General features: G+C 39.1%; 1 protein-coding gene across 5 annotated transcripts in view; it reads right to left on the bottom strand.

Moving 5' to 3' along the window:
- Window positions 1-22,537, bottom strand: part of MOV10L1 (Mov10 like RNA helicase 1) — a 179,531-nt gene that overhangs the window by 67,849 nt on the left and 89,145 nt on the right. For all 5 annotated transcript variants that reach the window (XM_077169223.1, XM_077169224.1, XM_077169225.1 and 2 more), the window contains 6 exons: window positions 18,369-18,427; window positions 17,852-17,949; window positions 7,467-7,566; window positions 6,694-6,872; window positions 3,833-3,979; window positions 3,047-3,168 (listed from right to left, as the gene is read on the bottom strand). In XM_077169223.1, coding sequence (XP_077025338.1) covers window positions 3,047-3,168; window positions 3,833-3,979; window positions 6,694-6,872; window positions 7,467-7,566; window positions 17,852-17,949; window positions 18,369-18,427 — 705 coding nt within the window. The remainder of the gene's footprint in view (window positions 1-3,046; window positions 3,169-3,832; window positions 3,980-6,693; window positions 6,873-7,466; window positions 7,567-17,851; window positions 17,950-18,368; window positions 18,428-22,537) is intronic.

Genomic DNA, 22,537 nt, shown 5'->3' with positions numbered 1-22,537 from the left:
GTGCACAGGCTCCCCCCCCCCCCCCCAGTTGAATGCTCCTCACTAGGCTGCACTGTAAGTCCCTCTGTTTCCTTTTAGTCACCCTTTCCAGTCATGCTGCCAGCCAAGGTGTTAAAAGTGTTGCCCCGACCCCCTTGAGCATGTGACACATACCACAAACCAGCCATACTGTCAAGCTCAAGCCCTAGGCCAGCCCAATAACCCTCTGAGGTCATCTCATTAGACCTGTGTCCCAGACCTCTGGGCAGGCAGCCACCTCACAAGCCCATGACACACACGGAAACAGGACCTGAGCAGACGGCCTGCCCAAAGCACGTGCATTGAGACCAGGTGCGCATGCTGGACGAGGCTGTTGCTATCACCCCATCAGAGTGGGCTCTGTGGGTGGAACCACTGTGGGAGACAGGCTTCTATCTCCAGCACAGGCAGCCCACAACTTTAAGCATAGGCACCAGCCTGGATGCCTCGTACTGTCAACTCCCAAGTGAGGCCCACTGGTTCTCCTCTGGGACAAGGAAACGAATACACACTCGTTTTCCCACCACCCATGCCCAGTCTCTGCTGATGAAAACTTAGTATTACATGTCTTTCTTAAAATACAAACATTTTGGTTTTCAATCCTGTGTGAATTATGGTTATTTAAGCCCTATCAGTTATTAAACTGGCCCTGCTCTGTATCACTGTACCCTTGGCTTCCTTCCCGTCCCTCCACCAGACTACGCCCCTGCCTGCTTTGGCACATTTCACAGGCTTTCTGCCAGCCTGAAACACTCCTTCACTCTGGTCTTGGCTCCTTCCTTATCAATTTTCTGGGACCTGGTGTGAATGATCACATCCTCAACAAAGCTTTTTCTTAGCATCCTCATTCAAAGGAACAGCTCTAGGTGCAGCATGCAAGTAGGTGTCTTCAGGCCAACTCTCTGCTTTTAAACATGGGTGGTGGGAGTGCGGTCCACACCTGTCTCCACACCAAAACTCCACCCCCAACACAGCAATGCTGGCTGAGGACCACGTGGCTGACCCCAAAGCCCACCCCGTTTCTACCACACCTCACTGTGCCATCAGTGGAAAGAAAATGCAGCAGCCTACGTGGGCGAGAACAGGTAGATTCTCAACAGTGGATTCTTTTCTTTTTGGGAAGTTTCTTTATTTCAAGACTCTTGACATTTGATTCCTCTCATTAATATAAAATCTCTTTACTCACTCTTGTTTTTCTTGGGAGGGTTTGTTTAGAGCTGTACTGTCCAACACAGTCGCCACTAACCATGGGGGCTGTGAACCCCTGAATGGTGGTGAGCTTGAAATAAGAAGTGTTCTAAGTGTGAAACACATGCTAGATTTTGAAGACTTGTATTTAAAAATGACAGAGAGAAGGAATATAAAATGCCTCATCAATAACTTACATTAACTATGTGATTAAATGGTAGTATTTTGGATGTGTTAGAATAACTAATTTATGGTATTAGAACGAACTACTGTTTCTTTTTACATGTCTTGAATCCCAGACCATATAAGCTGACTCTTTGATTCGCTTTATGGAGCTCCTGGCTGGGGCTGCTACAGGGTCAGTGCAGCCTTCACTCGGTTTGGGGAGGGGGACACGTGGACTCCACAGCAGAGGCAGGCTGAGCTGCATGGGATGTACTTCTCTCAACAGGCTGTGCCTGACCAGCAGGAGAGGCCCACCTTCTAGTGCTCACTACTAACACATGGCCACTGTACTCCGTCCTCAGCACTATCTGGCTGGCCTATGAAGAACTGAAGGGCCCTCTGTGAAATAAATAAGGAAGCCATCTCTAGAGCCCATAAGAACCCAAAACTGGAGGGCCTGAGACCCCACATGCTTCTGGCTCTCCAGGGGCCTCGTGGGTCACTGGGAGGAACTCACTAACTGTTCTGTCTCCATGTTCACTCACCAAGGGCCTTCTGGGGATGCCCTTCACAGCCTAGCTCCAGCCACTTCCTGGCACCATGCTGCCTCACTCTCTGTGTTAGATTCAGTTGTCAATTTGGCCAGGTGAGCATACCTAATCTTGTTGCTGCGGACATAAGCCAACGGTACGTGAACCTCATCTGTTGCCAATTACATCTGCAGTCGGCTAGGAGGCGTGTCTGCTGCAATGAGTGACGTTTGACTTAATTGGCTGGTGCTTAAATGAGAGAACGCAATGTAGCACAGCCTAAGCAGCTTGGCATTCCTCATCTCAGTACTAGCAGCTCAGCCCAGGCCTTTGGAGATGCAGAAAGAAGTCACCCCGGGGTAAGTTGTTGGAACCCAGGGGCCTGGAGAGAAGACCAGCAGAGACCATCCCATGCCTTCCACGTAAGAAAGAACCTCCGTGGAAACTTAGCTGCCTTTCCTCTGAAGAACTAACAAAATAAATCCCCTTTTATTAAAGCCAATCCATCTTTGGTGTGTTGCATTCCGGCAGCTAGCAAACTAGAACACTCTCACATGCTCAGGATGTGGGGACCCATGGTGGCCCACACCATATGGGGCCCTTGGGCTGGCCTACCCGTGTGCAGAGCCCACCCCACCTACTTGACTCTGCTGGCATTCTCACAGCTCACCTTCCTAGGCCCTTCTGACTTTCCTCCAAGTTATTTACACTCCTGCTCAGAAGCCCTTACAATGGCCTTCTACCAAACCAGGGGTCAAATCCAAGTCTCTCCACAGCTTGAAAGACCCTAAAGGGCAGGGTCCTTTCCAGCCCCCTCCCAACTACCCTTCTTTCTCATTAGCCTCTGACACCAAGGGCTCCTCTGGGTACCTGTGTATGCTGGACTCTCTGTCATCCCAGGATCTTTGCACGTGTGAGTGTGTCTGCTGGGAAAGCTCTTCTCTCTGCTCTTCGGCTGCTGGGTCCCTCTAATCTTTTGGGTCGCAGCATAATCATTTCCTCAGAAAAGACGACCCTGCCACATCCCGTCCACACCTGTTGCTTTCATCACACAGTACTGACAGGCTCTGTCTCATCAGCTGCCCTCTCACTGGGAAGCCTCAAGTGGACAGTCCATCCTGGCCCCAGGGACACCCTGCACTCACCTCACTCCTATCTGGTAAAAGAGCCCTGCGCTGCTGCATGTCGTGATGATCACCCGGAAGCGTGAGGCCTTCCAGATATCCTCTCCATCTCTGCAGTATGGTTTAATGGTGTCAATGATGGTCTATGGAGAAATGCCAGTTTATTTCTCAAATTATCTACCATTTATTTAAAATGGACAGAGCCACAAAACTGAAGGGAATTCTAAAAGATAAACTTGTCCTGCTGCCAGTCCTTAATTATGACTAAGCAATGACTTAGGACTGTTTTCTCTAAAGGGAATATATATATATATATTTTAATTAATATCAGTCCCTGTTTTGAGAACTCTAGAGCCATGAATATATGATCCTGCAGATTCCTCTGCTCCCAAATAACTTTATACATCTTCTACATTCCATTTCTTTTTAAAAGCAATACTGCATCTTAAATGCAAACCAGGCACTTACAATTTTCTAAACAGATACTTATAATCAAACAGATAAAACAAATAAAAATAAACAATACACTTGGGAGATCAAATAAAAAGAGGAGTGCAAGCATTCAATGAACCAAAGAATACCCATAATAGAGATGATAATTCATACAGAAAGCATGAAAATGCAATAAACAGTGGGAATAAAATTCTAAGATTTAACAATAGGTTATAGCATAGGTATGAGCAATTTTCAATTACAATTTTCTCGTGATGACCTCAGCCCAGCACCCCACCTTCTGGCCCTCACCAGCTCCCCGCACTTCATGCAGTCCTGGGAGTGTCCTTCGTGGCCCCAGAGGGCAATGCTCACCTCTTCAAACCTGCAGGTAGCATTCACACGGACCATGGCCCCAGGCTTCAGCACCTTGCTCTCGTGCAGCCGCAAACACACGAGGTCTGCGGCACTATTGGAGGGTGCACAGACTAAAATTCGGCTGTCCGGCAAAGCGTAATACACCTTTGTCAGAGACACAAAAGAGGTATCAGCTACCAGGGAGGATGCAGACACGGCACTAACTCTATCATCCAGAGTGCTGTGCTTGTTTTATGTGCGCTCGGCTCAGTGGGTTCAGGTAAGAACCCCTCACCCTGAGACCCTGACCAATCTGAATCTGAAGATGATGGCACTGCCCTGTCCACGGGCTACGAGGCGCCAAGGTGAGGGACCATCCTGGACCCGAGTGCTGTGTGAGAAGGCTCTAAACTGCCGTTGCAGCCAGACCAGGCAAGGTGCTCCCCAGCCCCCAGTGGCAACACAGCACTGGGTTAATAACCCAGTGCAGGTCTGTGAATCTGAATCCTGAAAGATGCAAAATACGCTAAGAACACTACCTTCATAAATTCAACTTTAAATATAAATGGAGACACCAGAAATGTCTGCAGAATGGTGGTTTTAGCTCCTGTCTAACTTCTTTTCTGATCTGACTGAATGATTTACTAGTCTAACAATGAAGAGAATCCTTCCTAAACATATGAAAAAGCTTTTTAAAATTTTACACATTAAGCAAAGGCAATAAGCCAAAACTAAACGTCAGTAAGCAGAGGATACCGGGGAGGGATATGGGATTCTTTGTGGAGGAAAAGTAAATATCCTCATATAGTTTGTGGTGGTGAAGGCATGGCTATGTGATTATAGTGGGAAGCACTGCTTTTTACTTAGGTTGGATTGTATGATGTGCAAATAGAACTTGAAAAATGAACAGAGAGGTACAAGTGCTGGAGAAAATGCGGGGCAAGAGATGTACTTATCAATGATCATTTGCACACTGGTGTTTATGGTGGCAGTGTTCCCAATCTGCAATGGATGGAGGTGGCTGAAGGTACACTGACTGAGGAATAGAAGGGGGAACTGTAATGCTTACATACAATGGAGGATGAGGTTCTGAGGCATGCTAGGTGAATGAACCCTGAGGACAGTATGTTGAATGAAATGTCAGAAACAAAAAGACAAAATATTATCAAGCCTCACTCATAAGAACTAATTATAATACACAAACTTGGAGAATTGAAGTTGAGAGCATGGGTTATCAGATTGGGGCTTATTGTAAAGGGTCCTAGATTGTAAGCTCTTACAGCAGTCATATATACTTAAGAGTTGTAACAGGTATTTCTGAATTCTGAGATACTGAGCTATTTGTGTATAACCTAGTCGTTTCCTGAAACTTGGGGTATTTACATGACAGCTGAGACTCAGAGTTAGAGCTCTGAAGCTACAAAAGTCAGCATTACCCCATACAGCAACTGTTTAAAAAGTTGAAAAAGTGATCATACCTTGACTAGAGATATGAATGAAGCTGATCTGGATAGGACTAAAATAGATCAGAATACAGGGTAAAGGAAAATATAGCCTATATTTTAAAACTTCAACTTCTGTGTGAGACCAAAGGGAGAGAGTTTATTTGGTGCAAAATTAATATTTTTGGTAGCACACTATCTAATTTAACTTGTGTAGTCAGTCAGTTCATTAAAACACCATAAGTTCATGGAACCTTGAATAGGGAGTGAGATCTTGTTGGTTTGTACAAGTTAGTTTGATGCCCCGACACCAATCAGAGTAATCTGGGAAGAAAATAAAAAGTATCTGCAAAATCCGTTTGAGGGGACAACTAATTCAATAGGCTGAGCCCTCGATCTTGTAGTTACGAAACTTGTCCCTGCCAAGGAAAAGCTAAGCCTACTTGTAATTATGCCTAAGAGTGTCACCCGCAGAGAACCTCTTTTATTGCTCAGATGTGCCCTCTCTCTCTAAGTCAACTTAGCAGGTGAACTCACTGTTCTCCCTCATGTGTGGCACATGACTTCCAGGGGCATAAATCTCCCTTGACAACGTGGGACATGACTCCTGATGAGTCAGGACCCAGCATCATGGGATTGAGAGCCTTCCTGACCAAAAGAGGGAAGAGAGAAATGAGACAAAGTTTCAGTAGCTGAAAGATTTCAAATAAAGTTGAGAGGTTATTCTGGAGGTTATTTTTATGTGTTATATAGGCATGCCTTTTTAGTTTTTAGTGTATTAGAATAGCTAGAAGGAAATACCTGAAACTGTTGAACTGTATTCCAGTAGCCTTAGTTCTTGAAGATGACTGTATAACTGTATAGCTTTTACAGTATGACCATGTGATTGTGAAAACCTAGTGTCTGATGTTCCTTTTATCCAGGGTATGGACAGATGAGTAAAAAAATAAGGAGAGAATGAATAAATAAATAATGGGGGTGGATAAGGGGTAAAAAAAAACTGGATAGATTGCAATAATAGTGGTCAATAAGAGGGAAGGGTAAGGGGTATGGGTTGCATGGAATTTTTCTTTTTTTTAAATTTCTTTTTCTCAAAGTGATGCAAATGTTCAAAAAAATGATCATGGTGATGAATACACAATTATGTGATGATATTGTGAGCCACTGATAATACTTTGGGTGGGCTATGTACCCATCCAAATGTATACCCATGTATAGAAAGATATCTCAATAAAAAATATTTTAAAAAGCCCATATTTTGAGAAGAAAGATTGTACATATTTACATACTACAAAACAAACAAATGATTATTATGAAATAATCAGGACTTTTCAGGCACTTTACAACTTTCTGATTCTGTAACTTTAATGCTTTCTGACAACATAAGCACATCACACGAACCAAGAGCCTAAAACCACAGTTTACTGCCAGTGTTACCTGTAAAACAGCCTCGATTATTGTCACTGTTTTTCCAGTTCCAGGAGGTCCAAAAAGAATATACGGCAGGGGGCGGCAGTCACCACTCAGAATTCTTCTAACAGCCAGCTTCTGATTTTCATTTAGTACTGGATTGAAAAATTCCTTATCTTCTGCTTTAGGGACCTGGATTTCATTTACTGTATTCAGAGTGGAGAAACAGACTTAGGGAGAGTTCAAAGGATTCTGAGCAAGAGAGCATGCAACCACTGAGGTCAGGTGTTACAGCACCAAAAGCTTAAAGAATAAAATAAAACCAAAGCCAGAGAGGGAGAAACTCCTCAGAACAGCTATTAAGGCAGTAGCATGAGGCACATTCCCATTAAGAATCTGTGCTTCCTGCATCAGGGTCAGGAAAATTAACCTTGCTTTCTCAGAGGACAAATAGAGGACATTCTATTCATTCTTCTGCGTGTGTGCAGAGACCTGATTTAGAAATACCTACGACAGCTTAAAACATCACTGCCAATAATTCATAAGCCTGAAAGTCTTTTTAAGACATCTAACCTACATTGACTCTACCTGCTCTTCAATCAAGGTAAGACAATGTCCACCTTTCTGGGCCATGTGGTCATCATAGTCAGCATAATAGACGGCAAGTACCCTGCACTTCCCTGCTTCTGCATCAGTGCAAACGCTTCCCAGGAAGCCAGGGAACAGGCACCAATGGCCCCAGGCACTCTGCTCCCAGATGTAATTTCTTAAAGCCCCTCACCACCATGTACTCAGGTCACCTGTCTCTGCAGCAAAGGTCACCATCACTGGCCTGTGTCTGCCACCAGCTCTCCTCTCCTTTGCTTCAGGTTTAGTTTGGTCCTTCATGGTTTTCCTATTCTAGAAATCAATCAGGTACAAAAAAATTATGTTTTTAAAAAAACAATTTAGAAAGATCAATTTTTGTGTTCATACTGGCTTAAAGAAATAAAACATTTATCAGCACTCCACTTGTTACATTTATATAACAGCTCTTTGGATAGATCACAGGTTATCTTATTCTTTCCTAGATAATGACAATACAGAATATCTGATACAAACTTCCAAAAGGTTTATGTTTTTTTTTTTTTGGATTCCCTTAAAAGAATGCACATGAATCTACTAAACTTTGTGATAAAACCATATATGGAGTATCTCTTATTTAACTAGAATACATGTTATCTCAGTACATGCTCCCTGCTTTCAAGGCTGGCGATTTCAGTTTGTTGGTGCTGGAGGGACCACAGCTTTCCTGTGAAACATGTCTGCAAGCATGGCCTTCTCCTGAGCTTCCTGCAAAGGAGCTCCCCCTCTAGAGATGACACCTCGTCTCTAAGAACCTCTCAAACCTTTCAGAGAGTACAAAGTGACAGTGTTTCTTCTTTATCAATTACATTCAAAATTCTGCTTAGAGGGCAGGCCATGGTGGCTCAGCAGGCAGAGTTCTTGCCTGTCAAGCTGGAGACCCAGGTTCGATTCCTGGTGCCTGCCCATGCAAAAAAAAAAAAAAAATTCTGCTTAGGAATTGGTGATGGGGTGTGTATGTTTAAACACAACTTGTCCTGCATAGTGGAATTGGTTTTTTATTTTTTCCTGTTATAAACAAGGCTGTAATGCACAGCTTTGCACATTCATTTTTGTGCAATTCTTTATTTCTTTCATGCAATTAATTTCTATAACTGCTATGGTAGCAGTAGGAAACCTGAAAATAGGGTGTGGGGTGCATTTCATTTGATGATGTGTGTTTTCTCTGTAAAGCAGCCAGCAAATGGAAAGGTGGGTGGTGGAGTCTATCAGAGAGACAAGATAAACAGAATCCGAAACAGGATCTAAGGAAAACCAGGGAGCAGTGAGAACTGATTGGGGAACTGTAATAGGAGTGCCAGGCAAGGTGGGGACCCTGGCTGAGGTTAGTGGCCAGGAACTGACCTGCTTGCTCTGGTGTGTGATTCCCTATAGTGTTCCTGGCTTGGCTGCCAATTCACAGGGAAAATAAAAGGTTAGTTAATCTGGAGCAGTAAGGGGTGGATGAGGGGTCCTGAGGCTCTGCCAGGCAAAGGTAGATTTTGAGTCCTCCCCAGACATGAGTGGTGGAGTAGATGGGAGCACCCAGTCCCATTCTAGTGTGCGCACTTTGCATCATGAGTAAATGTAGTATCGAGACAATGTACCTAGACCCCTTCCAGACTGAGGGCCTCTCTAAACTACTTTGATGTCCTTGTTCTGAAGGGGGCTCTTCTCAACATTTCTATAGAATTCTTACAACCCTTCCTGCTAGTTCTAGAGTTCAGGGACCTGACATCCAATCCCTGACCTCTCTTTACAGAGCTCACCTGGAAGGCCAGGCCCAGGGTATTTTGGCCTTCTTACTCCATCTTTGAGAAGCCAACACTGAAGGACTAATGGACTGTGAGGTCATCCACCCCATCTCAGGAGTCCTTCTAACAGCCCCCTCCAAAACTCCCTGACCATCCAGGTTCTGTTTATCTTTCTCTTTGCTCTCTTCACCCTGTAATCCTACACTTTTCAAATTTCTTACAATGATTTCTAGATTAATTTCCATATTTTGTCTACTGCTGATGGCTTTTTTTTCCCACCTTGTGCTGAATTATATTTTAAAGGTACCACTAATACAAAGCTTTTCCTTGGAATAGACTTTTAATACAAGTCTGAAAGGGAAATAGCCAGGCTGGGACTGAGGTGAATTAAGGGGACAACCCCCATACACACACACAGTAAAATTGCTATGTCCAAAGTTTGCATGTCAAAAATTTTATACATATTGCCAAATTTTAGTCCAGAAGATCATACTAATTTATGCTTCCAATGTTTTTATAGGAGCTTTGCAGAGTGACTGACCTACTTAGAGTGTACAATATGGTCAGTTTTGACACATACATACACCCGGGAAACCCTCACCACAGAAGATCAAGAATAGCTGGGAACCTCCGAAGCTTTCCTGGTGCCCTCTGATCACTCCCTCTGGGTTTCTTGTCACAGAAAATTGGTATACATGGTCTAGAATTTTATGTAAATGGAATCATATCATACGTACTCTTTTTTGGTCTGGTATCTTTCACACAACATAACTGCTTTGAGATTCACCCATGTTGTTGCATGAGTTTATTGCTTTTTATTGCTGAGTAGTAGTCCACTTAAGAATATATCACAATTTTTTAATCCTTCACCTGTTTACGGACACTGGGTGTTTACAGTTTTTCGCCATCACACATAAAGCTTGTGTGAACACGCGTGTACTAATCTTTGTAGAGATGTGTGCTTTCACATCTCAAGTTGACAACTAGGAGTGGAATGGCTGGGTCCCATGGTAGATGCTAGGTCTAATTTTTTTTAACTTTATATTCTGACATAACTTCAAACTTATAGGACAGTTGCAAAATAATACAAGACTAATAAAGAGAACTCTAACTACCCCCTATACCCAGATACCAAGAACCACAATTTTAACATTTTGCCTCACAAACCATAGAATTCTATCTATCGATGTATTTTCTGAATATTTCAGTGTAGGCTGTATACATTATACCTGCTAAACACACTGAGTTGTTTTCTTATTATTGTATTCTCGGAGTTTTTTAGTACATATTCTAGATACAAGTCCTTCATCAGACATGTAATTCGTAAATAATTTCTCCCAGTCTTTCACTTGTCTTTTCAATGTCTTAAAACTATCTTTTGGACAGCAAAGTAAATTTCACTAAAATCGAATTTATCAATTTTTTTCTTCACGGATGACGTTTTTAGAGTCTCATCTCAAAACTTTTTGCCCAACCCAAAGATGCAAACATTTCTCCCTATGTTCTTTCTCTAGAAGTTTTGTATTTTTTATCTTTATGTTTAGGGTTATCTATGCACCATTCTGAGTAAATTTTCATCTATGGGGTAAGGTATGGATCCAGGTTCACTCCTGCATATAGACTCCAGGGTTCCAGTACCATATGTTAAAAAAAACTATCCAAATCAGCTTTGTACCTCTGTAGAAAATCAGTTGTCCATGTATGAGAGGCCCTATTTCTGGGCTCCTGTTTCTGATTCACTGGTCTATGTGTTTCTTTGATGCCATCATCACAGTATTCACTGGTGTAGCTTTGTAATAAATCCTGAAACCAGGGAACATCAATCAGTTCTATGAGTTTGCTGTTCCTCCTCAAGTTGTTTTGAAAATTCTAAGTCCTCTATATTTCCGTATGAATTTTGGAATCCTTTTTATAAGATACTCTACTGGATTTTGATCAGAAGTACATTGAATCTATAGATAAATTTGGGAAAACAGACATCTTAATATTGAGTCTGCTGACTCAATTTATTCACGTCTTCTGTTAATTGTCTAATCAGTGTTTTGTAGTTGTCAGTAGTACAGGTCTTAAACATCTTGAATTAATATTAGATTTAACTCTAACATTAAAAAATGGATGCTGCTTTAAATATTTAAAAAAATCAATTTTTAAAAATATTTAAAAAATAAATGTTTGTTGCTAGTATATAAATACACATTTTTGTAAATTGACCTTTTTCCTGCAACCTCACTAAATCATTTATTAGTTCTAATAGGTTCTCTTTATACTCTATCAGGTTTTCTATATAGATGATTATGTCATCTGCAAATAAATGTTATTTTATGTCCTTGTTTCCAACCTGGATGACTTTTGTCTTGCCTCACTGTCTGCCTTGAACTTCCAGTACACCGTCAAATAGAAATGGTGAAAACAGACTTCCCTTGGTCCTCCTCTTATGGGGAAAACATCTGATCTCTCATCACTAAGGTTTTTTGTAGATGAAGGAAATTCCTTCTCTTCTAGTTTTGGTTTTCTTAGAGTTTTGATCAGGGATGATGCTGTATTTTGTCAAATGCACTTCCTGTGACTACTGAGAAGATCATATGGTTTTTCTTCTTTAATTTGCCAATATTGTGAATTACACTGATTTTTCAAGTGTTGACCCAGCTTTTCATTCCCAGGATGAACCTTACTTGGTCTCATATAATGTGATTTGTTAATATTTTTTTTTTTAGAATTTTTACAATTATGTTCATGAGTGTTATTTGTATGTAGTTTTCTTTTCTTGTAAAGTCTTTGTCATGTTTTGGGAATCAGTGCAATGCTGGCCTCAAATTCAGTTTGGAAGTATTCTCCCCTTTTCAATTTCCTTGAAGAGTTTGGGTAGAATTTCTTCCTTAAATGCATGGTAGAATTCAGCAGTGAAGTTATCTGGGCCTGGAGTGAGTTTTTTGGTGGAGGGGTGGGGGAGAAAATGACTTAAACTATAATTTCAATTTCTTACATTGAACTAGTGCTCTTCAGGACACCAATATCTACTAAGTTTTCATAATTTGTGTCTTTAAGTTGCTGCATCTATTACCACAAAGTTGCTCATAATATTCCATTATTAACATGTATATCAGCAGTATATGTAGTGAAGTCACCTCTCTTGTTCCTGATATTCCTAATTTGTGTCTTCACTCATTTTTTACTCCAGATCAGTCTGGTTGAGGTTTAGCAATTTTATCAGTCTTCTCAAAGAACCAGCTGTGGAATTCATTGATTTCTTAGCTGTTCCTGTTTTCCATTCCATTGATTTTCACTCCAGTGAAAATCAGTTAAATTTTTTCTTTTGTTTAGTTTGGGTTCCATTTGTTGAGATCATTGATTTGTAACCTTTATTCCTTCTTAATTTAGGCATTTAGAAGCTACAAATTTCTCCCTAAATAGTGATTTAGCAGTGTCATGGTCAGGTTCACGTGTCAACTTGGCCAGGTGGTGGTTCCAGGTTGTCTGGTGAGGCAAGCACTGGCCCGTCTGTTGCTATGAAGACATTTCATGGACTTAAATCATGATTACAATGGCTGCATCCACAGCTGATTGCATTTGTAATCTACTACGGGGTGTGTCCTCTGCAATGAGTGATGTTTAATCTAATAACTGGAAGGCTTTTAAGGAGGATTCAGAAGAGACCATTACTCTTCCTGCTTCAGCTGATGAGCATCTCCTGTGGAGTTTGTCCAGACCCTTCATTGGAGTTGCCAGCTTCACAGCCTGCCCTACAGACCTTGGAATCTTACATCCCCATGGTTGCGCAACTAGCCTTTCCTGAGAGTTCACTGAGGACCATCATCAGTTGCCAGCTTGTGGCCTGCCCTACAGACCTTGGACTCTTACATCCCCATGGTTGCCCAACTAGCCTATCCTGAGAGTTCACTGAGGACCATCATCAGTTGCCAGCTTGTGGGCTGCCCCACAGACCCTGGACTCTGCATTTCCACGGTTAGGTGAGACACTTCTATAAATTTTGTATCTACAGATATCTCCTGCTGATTCTTCTAGAGAACCCTAGCTAATACAAGCAGCATCTCACAAATTTTGAAATGTTGTACTTCCATTCCAATAAAGATACTTTATTGTCCTTTTGATATTTCCTTTGACCCATGTGTTATTTATAAATGTGTTACTCAGTTTCCAAATATTTAGAGGTTTTCCAGAGATTTGTTGAGACCTAATTTAATTCCACTGCAGAGAGAGCACACAGTTTGTATAACTTTAATCCTTTTAAATTTGAGACTTGTTTTATGGCCCCAAATACAGTCTATCTTGGTAAATGTTCCATGTGCACCTCCAAAGGATGTGGATGTATTCTGCTGTTGTTAGGTGGAATAGTCTATAAACGTCATTTAGGTCAAATTGGCTGCCTATGTTATTCAAGCTACAACAGCTTTACTGATCTTCTGTCCACTTGTTCTATCATTTATGGAGAGAGGGGTAGTGAAGTTTCTGACTGTAATTGTGGATTTCCTATTTCTCTTTTTTATCAGCTAAATCAGTTTTTCTTCATGTATTCTGAAGCTGTTCTTAAATACATATTTAGGACTCATATATTTCTGAATAATTATTCCCTTTATCACATATGAAATGACCTTCTTTAATTCTAATAATAATTCTTTGTTCCAAAAACTACTTTGTCTCCATTCTTCTTTTCATAGTTTTAGCAGGGTATATCTTTTTACATCCTTTTACTTTTAAAATTTAACTTAAAATATGTCTTTATATGTAAAATGTGTTTCTTATAAGGTACCATAAGACTGAATCTTTCTTTTTTGTTCTTTCTTTTGTTTAGTTTGGGTTCTATTTGACAAGATTGTTGATTGGTAACCTTTATTTCTTTTTCATTTAAGTATTTAGTTCTACAAATTTCTCTGCCTTTTAACGCCATTATTTCGAACCTTTACATTTAACATGATTATTGATATGGTTACATTTAAATCTATCACCTTGCTATTTTCCATGTGTCCTGTTTTAGGTTATATTTTCTCTCTCTTTTTTGTCTATTTTGCAATTATTTTTATAATTCCTTTTCATTTCTTTTGTTTATTAGCTTTCTTTATAATTTTACTGGCTGCTTTAGGATTTATACTACACACCTTTAATCTATCATGGTCTATTTCAAGCAAGTGATATTTTAACACTTCACATGTTACAAGAACCTTACAATAATATTCTGTCCTACCACTTTTTGTGCTGCTGTCATAGATTTTATATCTATATATGTTAAAAACCCCATAATATACTATTATTGTTTCAACTTAAAAATATCAATTATTGAAAGAGCAACTAAAGAGAAAATGACACTTAAAGGCAATATATAATCCTGGAAGGGATCTAACAAGGAAGGAGAGAAGGCTCATAAGGACATTACTGGGCATATGTAAAAACTGGAATAGACTGTTAACTCTGTATCAATGTTAAAATTTCGAACTTGGGAACTGCACTTAATATACATAAGTATATAAAAGAATACCCTTGTTCTCAGGGAAAGTACATGGCAGAATTAAGTGTTCAAGGAGCATGATGTATACAACCTATATTCAAGAGGTCAGAAAATGGACAGAGAGAGAGAACATGATATGATGAATGTGGCAAAACATAAGAATTGGTGGATTTGGGTATCTGGGGATATAGGAATATGTTGGAGTTCTCTGTATAGGCTTGTATTACTTGTGTAACTTTCCCGTAAATTTGAAAGTATTTCAAAATAAAAAGTTTAAAATTGAAAAAAAGAGTCAATTATATTTCAATGAAAATTTTTAAACACAGATTTACTTTTCTCCCCCGCAAAAGAAATATATTCAACTCCTGGTCCCCAATACCTGTGAATGTGACCTTATTTGGAAATAAGGTCTCTGCAGATATAACCAAGGTAAGATAAAGTCATTCTGGATTAGGATGGGCCCTAAATCCAATGACAGGTGTCCTTACAAGAGAGGACCGAGGGAAGAAGGCCATGTGAAGATGGAGGCACAGATGAGGTGAAGCAGCTACAAGCCAAGGAACACCAAGGACTGCTGGCAGCTAGGAGAGGGGCAGACTCCCCCTCGGCACCTCCAGAAGGAAGCTGCCTGTCAACAGTCTGATTTCAGACTCCAGAGTCCTGTACTGGGAGAGAACAAAGCTCTGTTGCTTTGAGCCACTCACTCTGTGGTAATTTGTTGCAGCAGCCACAGGAAATGAACACAATTGTCTTATGGCCTGCTTTTTTGATGATAAGTCTGCTGTTTTACTTATTTCCATGTCTCTTAAAGATTCTTTTTCACTGAATGCTATCAAGATTTTCTCTCTATTACTGGGGATTTAAGGAATTTGATCATCAATGTGTAGTTTTCTTCAAGTTTCATATACTTAGAGTTCATACTAAGGGAGCTTTCTGGATACATGGGTTTACACATTTCGTCAAATTTGGAAAAATTTCAGCCTTTATTTTTTCAACTATTCTTGCCACCCCACTCTGGAATCCAGCTGACACATTTTAGGCCACTTGAAGTTGTCCCATGACTTGCTGATGATCTTTTCATGGTTTTATTTTTTTTAATTCTTTTTGCTGTATTTAATATTGGATAGATTCTATTGCTATTTCTTCCAGTTCATGAATTTTTTTTTAGTGTCTAATCTGCTAATTCTATCCAATGTATTTTTTTTTTTTGTATGCTGTATGGGGGGGTATCACATTTCATTTTTTTTCCATGTGAGTATCCTCTCACTGTAGCACATTTTGCTGAAATTTTTTAGTTTGTTTGGTTTTTCATTTGTTCGCTTGTCTGTTTGTTTGGGAAGTGCACGGGCTAGGAATCGAACCTGTTCATGTGTTTTTCATTGTAGAAATCCAATTTTCACCTACAAGAGACATATTTATCTTTTATATTATCTTTCATGTTTGCCCTTAACATGCTCAAGACTTCCCCTCTCTTCTTGAACATAAGAAATACAGTTATAATAATTGTTTTAGTATCCTTGTCTGCAATTTCTAGCACCTATAATTTTTTAGTCAGTTAAAAATGATTTAATTTTTTCATATGGGCCACAATTTTCATTTCCTTTTATTTTTCATCAGATGCCAGATGTACAATTTACACCTGATTTGACACTGGATACTTCTGTATCCCTAAAACTTTGTTTTGGGATACAATTCTTGGAAATGCATTTACCACAGCAGACTTCAGTCTAGGACTCATTTCTCTCTACAACTGAGGCAATAGCCTCCCCAGTACTCTTCCGATCACCTGGGAATTAACAGATTTTTCTTATCTGGCTGTGGGAACAGAAACTATTCCTCACATTATATTTGAGGACTGTTTTCTCAACTCCTTTAGGATAGTTCTTTTCCAGCCATGGGTATTTTCCTCCCAAGCCTGTACAAATCAGCACTTAGTTGAAAATGCAAGGGGGGGACCTCTGTAGTCCCCCAACTTCTCTTTGTGTCCTGCCCCTGTTCAGGACACTGTCCTGTGAAAGTAGCTTCCTTGCCTCCCTGAGCTGCACTGGACGTGGCTGGGTTCCCTGTCTCTGCTCCCTGGGCCTGGAAATTCTCTGAAAACTGTAAGCTGGGGCAACTGTAGGGTTCACCCTCTCTCTCAGGAATTCCTGTCCTATGATATCAGATGCCCAATGTCTGAAACTGCTATGTCATATATCTTGTCCAGATTTTAACTGTTTCAGGTAGAAAGATCATCTGAGTCCTCCTAATTCCATCCTGGTCAAGATGTGAAATGTTCCTGAGCTTATCTGCAATATGGCTAAGCCAAAACAAGAGTATGTTTCATCTTTAAAAATATTAAATTCAGTCAATAAGGAATACATACCCACCTAAATTGCGATACCTATCCTACTTCACCCCCACCCCAACCATCAGCACCAGAGACTGTTCCCTGAGAATCAGGCAGTAGTATGGACCAGTAATGAGGTGATAAAGGGAAGAAAGAGAGCTCTGCAGATGGTATGTCATCTGTGCCCAATGATAATCCCTTTCTACTCTCAGGAAAAAACAGAAATACATAACAGAAGATTTTAATGGATAACCTTTTACTGTTTCTTTTAAATATTTTCCATGATTGTGTAGCATTCTAAAACTAACATTTTGCATTTTTGGAGAAGGGCTATTAAATAGTAAAAGGGTTTTCAAATATTAGCTATACTTGAAAAAAATTATAGTTATTATAAATTTAAAGTGTGCTCATGAAAGGAAATTCCAACAGGACAGATTTATAGGGTGCAAGACCCTCTATGATATGAATAATTTTTGTCATTCCTGGAAATGCAATGATAAATAAAACCTCTTCTATCTTATTCACAAAAGTATATCAAGAATCTTGCACAATATTTGGCACATCTGGATACCACATTACAACTCATGGAGGGACTACTTCAGGGAGGTAAGAAAAAAACGATCTTTGCAACATTCACAAAAATTACAAATGTTAACAATTTGTTGGGTCTTTATTCTTCCAGATATTTCCTATGTAAATATAACCATAAATGTGCTTGCCTGCGGGCATAAAAAAGTCATAGAATTTTGAAATAAAACTATCAAATTATGCAAACAAATGTGCATTTTGCTTTTTCCCACCTAATATATTGTAGCCATCTTAGCTCTGCATCTTTAAAAATACTAAATTCATATTATATTATATGCAGAGCTAAGATTCATAAATGAATCTATTTATGAATATTTTAGTTTATTTTAATTGATTTTGGGTCATTTGTGAACTACAATCCTAACACTCCAGTAAATTATGAGTTAATATATGTAGAAATGAGTTAGCAATATTATCTATTTAAATATATCAAAATCATTAAAATATTACCCTGTTGGTAGACTGTCCATCATTTTTGGTATCTCGTGTACAATTCCAATTCCCTGTAACTTGGGGAGACTGTAAAATGATTTCATCTGGAAACAAGACTTTTAAAACATGAAAAGGCAAGAGGGTATAGGCATTATTTAAAATATTTGAAAATTTGAATACAGGCAACCTAAATGTTTATGGCCAACTCTACAAAGTAATCCATATCCAGTTCATTTCTTCACTTCCAATTCCCCCTTTATATGGTTTCTAAATTGCCACATAAGGACAGCATATTCTCTGCAAAAATTCATTATACAAAGAGAGGAAAAGCAGAGGGCTATGAATTTACTTTCAATTATTTTTTTACACGGTTAGAATAGAAGACTTATGATATGAAGTTGAAAAACATGTGGCTACTACACGGTTCTACTTCTCAACTATGACAGAAGATACTGTATTTTACACAGAATTTGGCATATAGCTTATAAAAATACCCTGGGAAGATGGTAACACTATTATTACATAAAAATAATACCTTTTACACCTAAATGGATGACTTGCTCAAGTGCGAAATGACATCGTCTACTTGTAGTCCTGCCCAAACGAAAACAAAATAAAGTAACTAAATTTAGAAACAGTAAGGGTAATGAAGGCCATGGAGAAATGATTACATACTCTTTAAGTCAAAATATTAACATAACCTTTATAAAGTGTCTTAAATAAGGATCATGTTGAAAGTGAGAGCTTACCAGGTTGTCAAAGGCACCACTGGGAGATGTGGAGGACTCAGGGATCATTTTACCATGGGTGTCTAAACACATTAGAGAATGAGTTTTATAAAAAAAAATCTTAAAACAGAAATATTCCAGTATAAGGACACCTTTCTGAGAATATTTTTGGTTTAATACATCAAGTGATTAGCAGAAAAAATGAAAATATAGTATACAAAGTGTTCCAGAGATGCTGACACTAATGCATCAATAGAAAGTAATTTTGATTGTAAAGACTCACTCCTTTGAAGTTCACTAAAAATTACAGAAATTGGGCCATATACAGATTTCTGGAAAATTCACATTTGGGGGCCTGAAGGACCACTTGATTACTTCTCAACCAGACCACAAGAGGCATGGCCCTATCTCTGAGGCTCCCGTCAGGACCCGGCTCCACCCAACAGAATCCTGTGCGTGTGCATGTGTTTCTGCATGCGTGTGCATCAGTGTGCGTATGTAGCTGGAGGCACTGCCTGCTGCCTGCACAAGCACCTGTGAGGGCTGCAGTGTCTCCTCCCACAGAGCAGCACATGAAGAACATCTGCCTCCAGGCTGACCTGAGGGAACTGAGGGGTTTCTGGGCACTGAAGCTGCTGGCTGCCCAGTCTGTCCTCTCAATGTAATCTTAGACAAACAGTTGCCTGGGTTAAATAAATTCATTCAAAGAGGAATAGCAACCACAAAAGATCAATCTTAGCACTCAGCAAAACTGAATTTAGGAAAGATGAAAAAAGATCTCAAAACTGCTTAAGGAGTAAGAAATTGAGAAAGGTGACTTAAAGATTGGCCCCTTACATTCCAGAGACTGTCAAAGGTACACTCTCAAACACTGAATAAATGGATAATCCAGTGCTATATAAACACTTCCACGTCAGAGAGAAGGGGGAGGGGACTTTCAAAATCTTTTCAAAGCTATGATAACAAAGATATAAAAAAAAAAAGTGACAGTGCCAAACAAGAAAACCCTATCAACCTGCAGACCAATATGTTACTTCCTAATAGCAATGAAAAACATGAATAAAATGTTAACCATTAAATTTCATAAGCACATTAAAGGAAAAACTGACTAAAATCAAGAAACATCACATTTTTCCTTCTGGGTATACAAGAAAGGTTTGATACAGTCTTAACCAGGTAATATACCTCATTATCTTAACAGGATGAAAGAAAAAACAATTTTCAATAAATGCTGAAAAGGTAATGAATGAATATTCAATATCGATATCTTAAAATAGAAATTGATGAATAATTCCTTAAAATGAGCAGTTCATAGGACAGCGAGATGCTAAATGGTGAAACACTAGAGACAAATGTAAAATGATAAGATAAGAGACAAGAAAAAAGACACAAAGAGATGGAAAACCATGAGAAAATACAGAACTAATATTTGGAACTAACCTGATAATAAATGAGACTTCCATAGATGGATTAAAAAAAAAACGAAAGAAAAGAAAAATTAAAGAAAACTTTTCTGAGTACAAATTCTTCTTCAACAGGGAGACTCAATATCTCAATTCTGCCTGAAATTTAACATCACTGTGCAAAGATAATAAGAATATTTATTGCTTTATTGCTTGAAACAGTAAACCTAAATGCCCAGCAACAGGTTAAGTATATTGTAACCCTTCTTTCAAGGGGTAACATTCAGTCAGCACTAGTTAAAAAAAGAAGAACAGAAAAAAAGGAACTTAAATTAGAAAAGAAAAGAGGCCTCAACTCAATGTCCTCCGCTTCTACCATAAGAAACTAGGAACTGAATGGCAAAGGAAACCCAAAGCAAGCAGGAAAAAGGAAACAATAAAGATCAGAGCAAAAATCAATGAAATACACGAAAGGTTACACTGGAGGTCACTCATACGTATGCTTCAGTTAGACACTGCCAACTATCATAACTTGCCAAACCCCAAACAAAACCATTCCTGACAATCCTAAAGAACACACAGGGCATTACATAGGATTCTACAAAGGTTCCATGCACTACAGTAACTTTCCAAAACCTATAACCTACAGATGGGTTCAGCCTTTCCAGAATATCAACTAGTTCCATCCACCTACCCCATATTATTGACAGCCCCTTCCAATATGAAAAAGTTAGAATGGGCACAGCCTAAATATCCCTAAAAAGTGGGGGGAAAGATGGTGGAGTAAGGTAGAATTTAACAAACTAGTATGATTGCTGAATCATTATAGTGATATTTCTTTTAGCTTTCAGTACCTTAGAGCAGCTAGAAATAAAAACCTGAAATTGTGGAATTGTAATCCACACCAAACTCTGAAATCTGTTCTACAACTAACTATTGCGAGGTACTTTGAAATTTATTGCTTTTATGTATATATGTTACTTAAAGAGAAGGAGGAGTATAACAGAGAAGACAGGCTCTAACAAATGAGTATGACTGCTGAATATTGATACTTCTGTTGGTCTCCAGTGTCTTGGAGAAGCTAAAAGAAAAAAACGAAAAATCATGGAACTATGACCCATACCAAACTTTAAAATCTGTTCTATAACTACTTGTTAAAAAGTACTTAGAAATTTATTGTTTTTTTTTGTATACATGTTGTATTTCACAATAAATAAACATGCTTAAAAAAAGTTAGGGGTAGATCAGACTGGCAAAAGATGCATAATAGCCACAAACTGAAAAGTATAAAACACTGTCAAGAGAAATGAAAACAAGCTAAATGAATGGAGGCATCGTTTTCACAGGTTGAAAGACTGTGTATGGTTAAGAAGTCAATTCTCTACTTTCAATCACAAAAAGAAATGAAGTTCTGATCCACTCTACAGTATGAAAACATAATGCTGAGTGAAATAAGCCAGGCACAAAAGGACAAATATTGTATGACTTCACTTATATGAAACATCTAGTATAGGCAAAATTCATAGAGACAGAAAGTAGATTAGAGGTTACCAGGGGCTGGGAGAGGGGGGATGGGGAGGTGGTATTTAATGGCGACAAGGTTTCTGTTCAGGGTCATGAAAACTGATGGCAATGGATGGTCCTGATGGTAGAATAGCTTTGTGAATATAATTAACACCATTGGAATTGTACACTAAAAAATAATTAAAATGGATTATTCTTTTTTTTTCATTTTTTAAAAATTTATTTTGTATTATCAAAAACCAAAACAACATACAAATATGAACATTCTTAACACACATTCTATGTTGTACAATCAATGGCTCACAATATCACATGATCATTTTTAGAGCATTTGCATCACTCCAGAAAAAGAAATAAGAAAAAAGAAAAAACTCATACACACCATACCCCTTTCCCCTTCCTCTCACTGACCATTAGTATTTCCATCTACTCAATAGATTTTAACCTCTGTTGCCCCTATTTTTTTTCCATACCCCTTACCACTCCCTTTCATTGTTCATTAGTATTTCAATCTACGCAATTTATTTTAACATTTGTTCCCCCCTTTATTTATTTTTAATCTGTATTTTTTACTTGTCTGTCAACATCATAGGTAAAAAAGGAGCATCAGACACAAGGTTTTCAAAATCACATAGTCACACTGCAAAAGCTGTATCAATATATATTCATCTTCAAGAAACATGGCTACTGGAACACAGCTCTACAGTTTCAGGCTCTTCCCTCTAGCCTCCTCTAATACACCTTAAACTAAAAAGGGGATGGCCATAAAATACATACGAATAACCTCCAGGATAACGTCTCGACTCTGCTTGAAATCTCTCAGCCACTGACACTTTATTTTGTCTCATTTCTCTCTTCCCCCTTTTGGTGGAGAAGGTTTTCTCAATCCCTTGATGCTGATTTCTGTCCAGGGAGGTTTATACCCCTGGGAGTCAAGTTCCACATTGAGAAGGGGGAGGGTGGTGAGTTTCCTTACCACGTTGGCTGAGAGAAAGATAGGCCACATCCGAGCAAAAAATGGGCTATTCTGTGTTATACACATGCTGTCT

This window comes from Tamandua tetradactyla, chromosome 7 (assembly GCF_023851605.1).
Source record: "Tamandua tetradactyla isolate mTamTet1 chromosome 7, mTamTet1.pri, whole genome shotgun sequence".
Lineage (NCBI taxonomy): Eukaryota > Metazoa > Chordata > Mammalia > Pilosa > Myrmecophagidae > Tamandua > Tamandua tetradactyla.
Note: the sequence above shows the minus strand (reverse complement) of the source record. Positions and strands in the feature narration are given on the sequence as shown.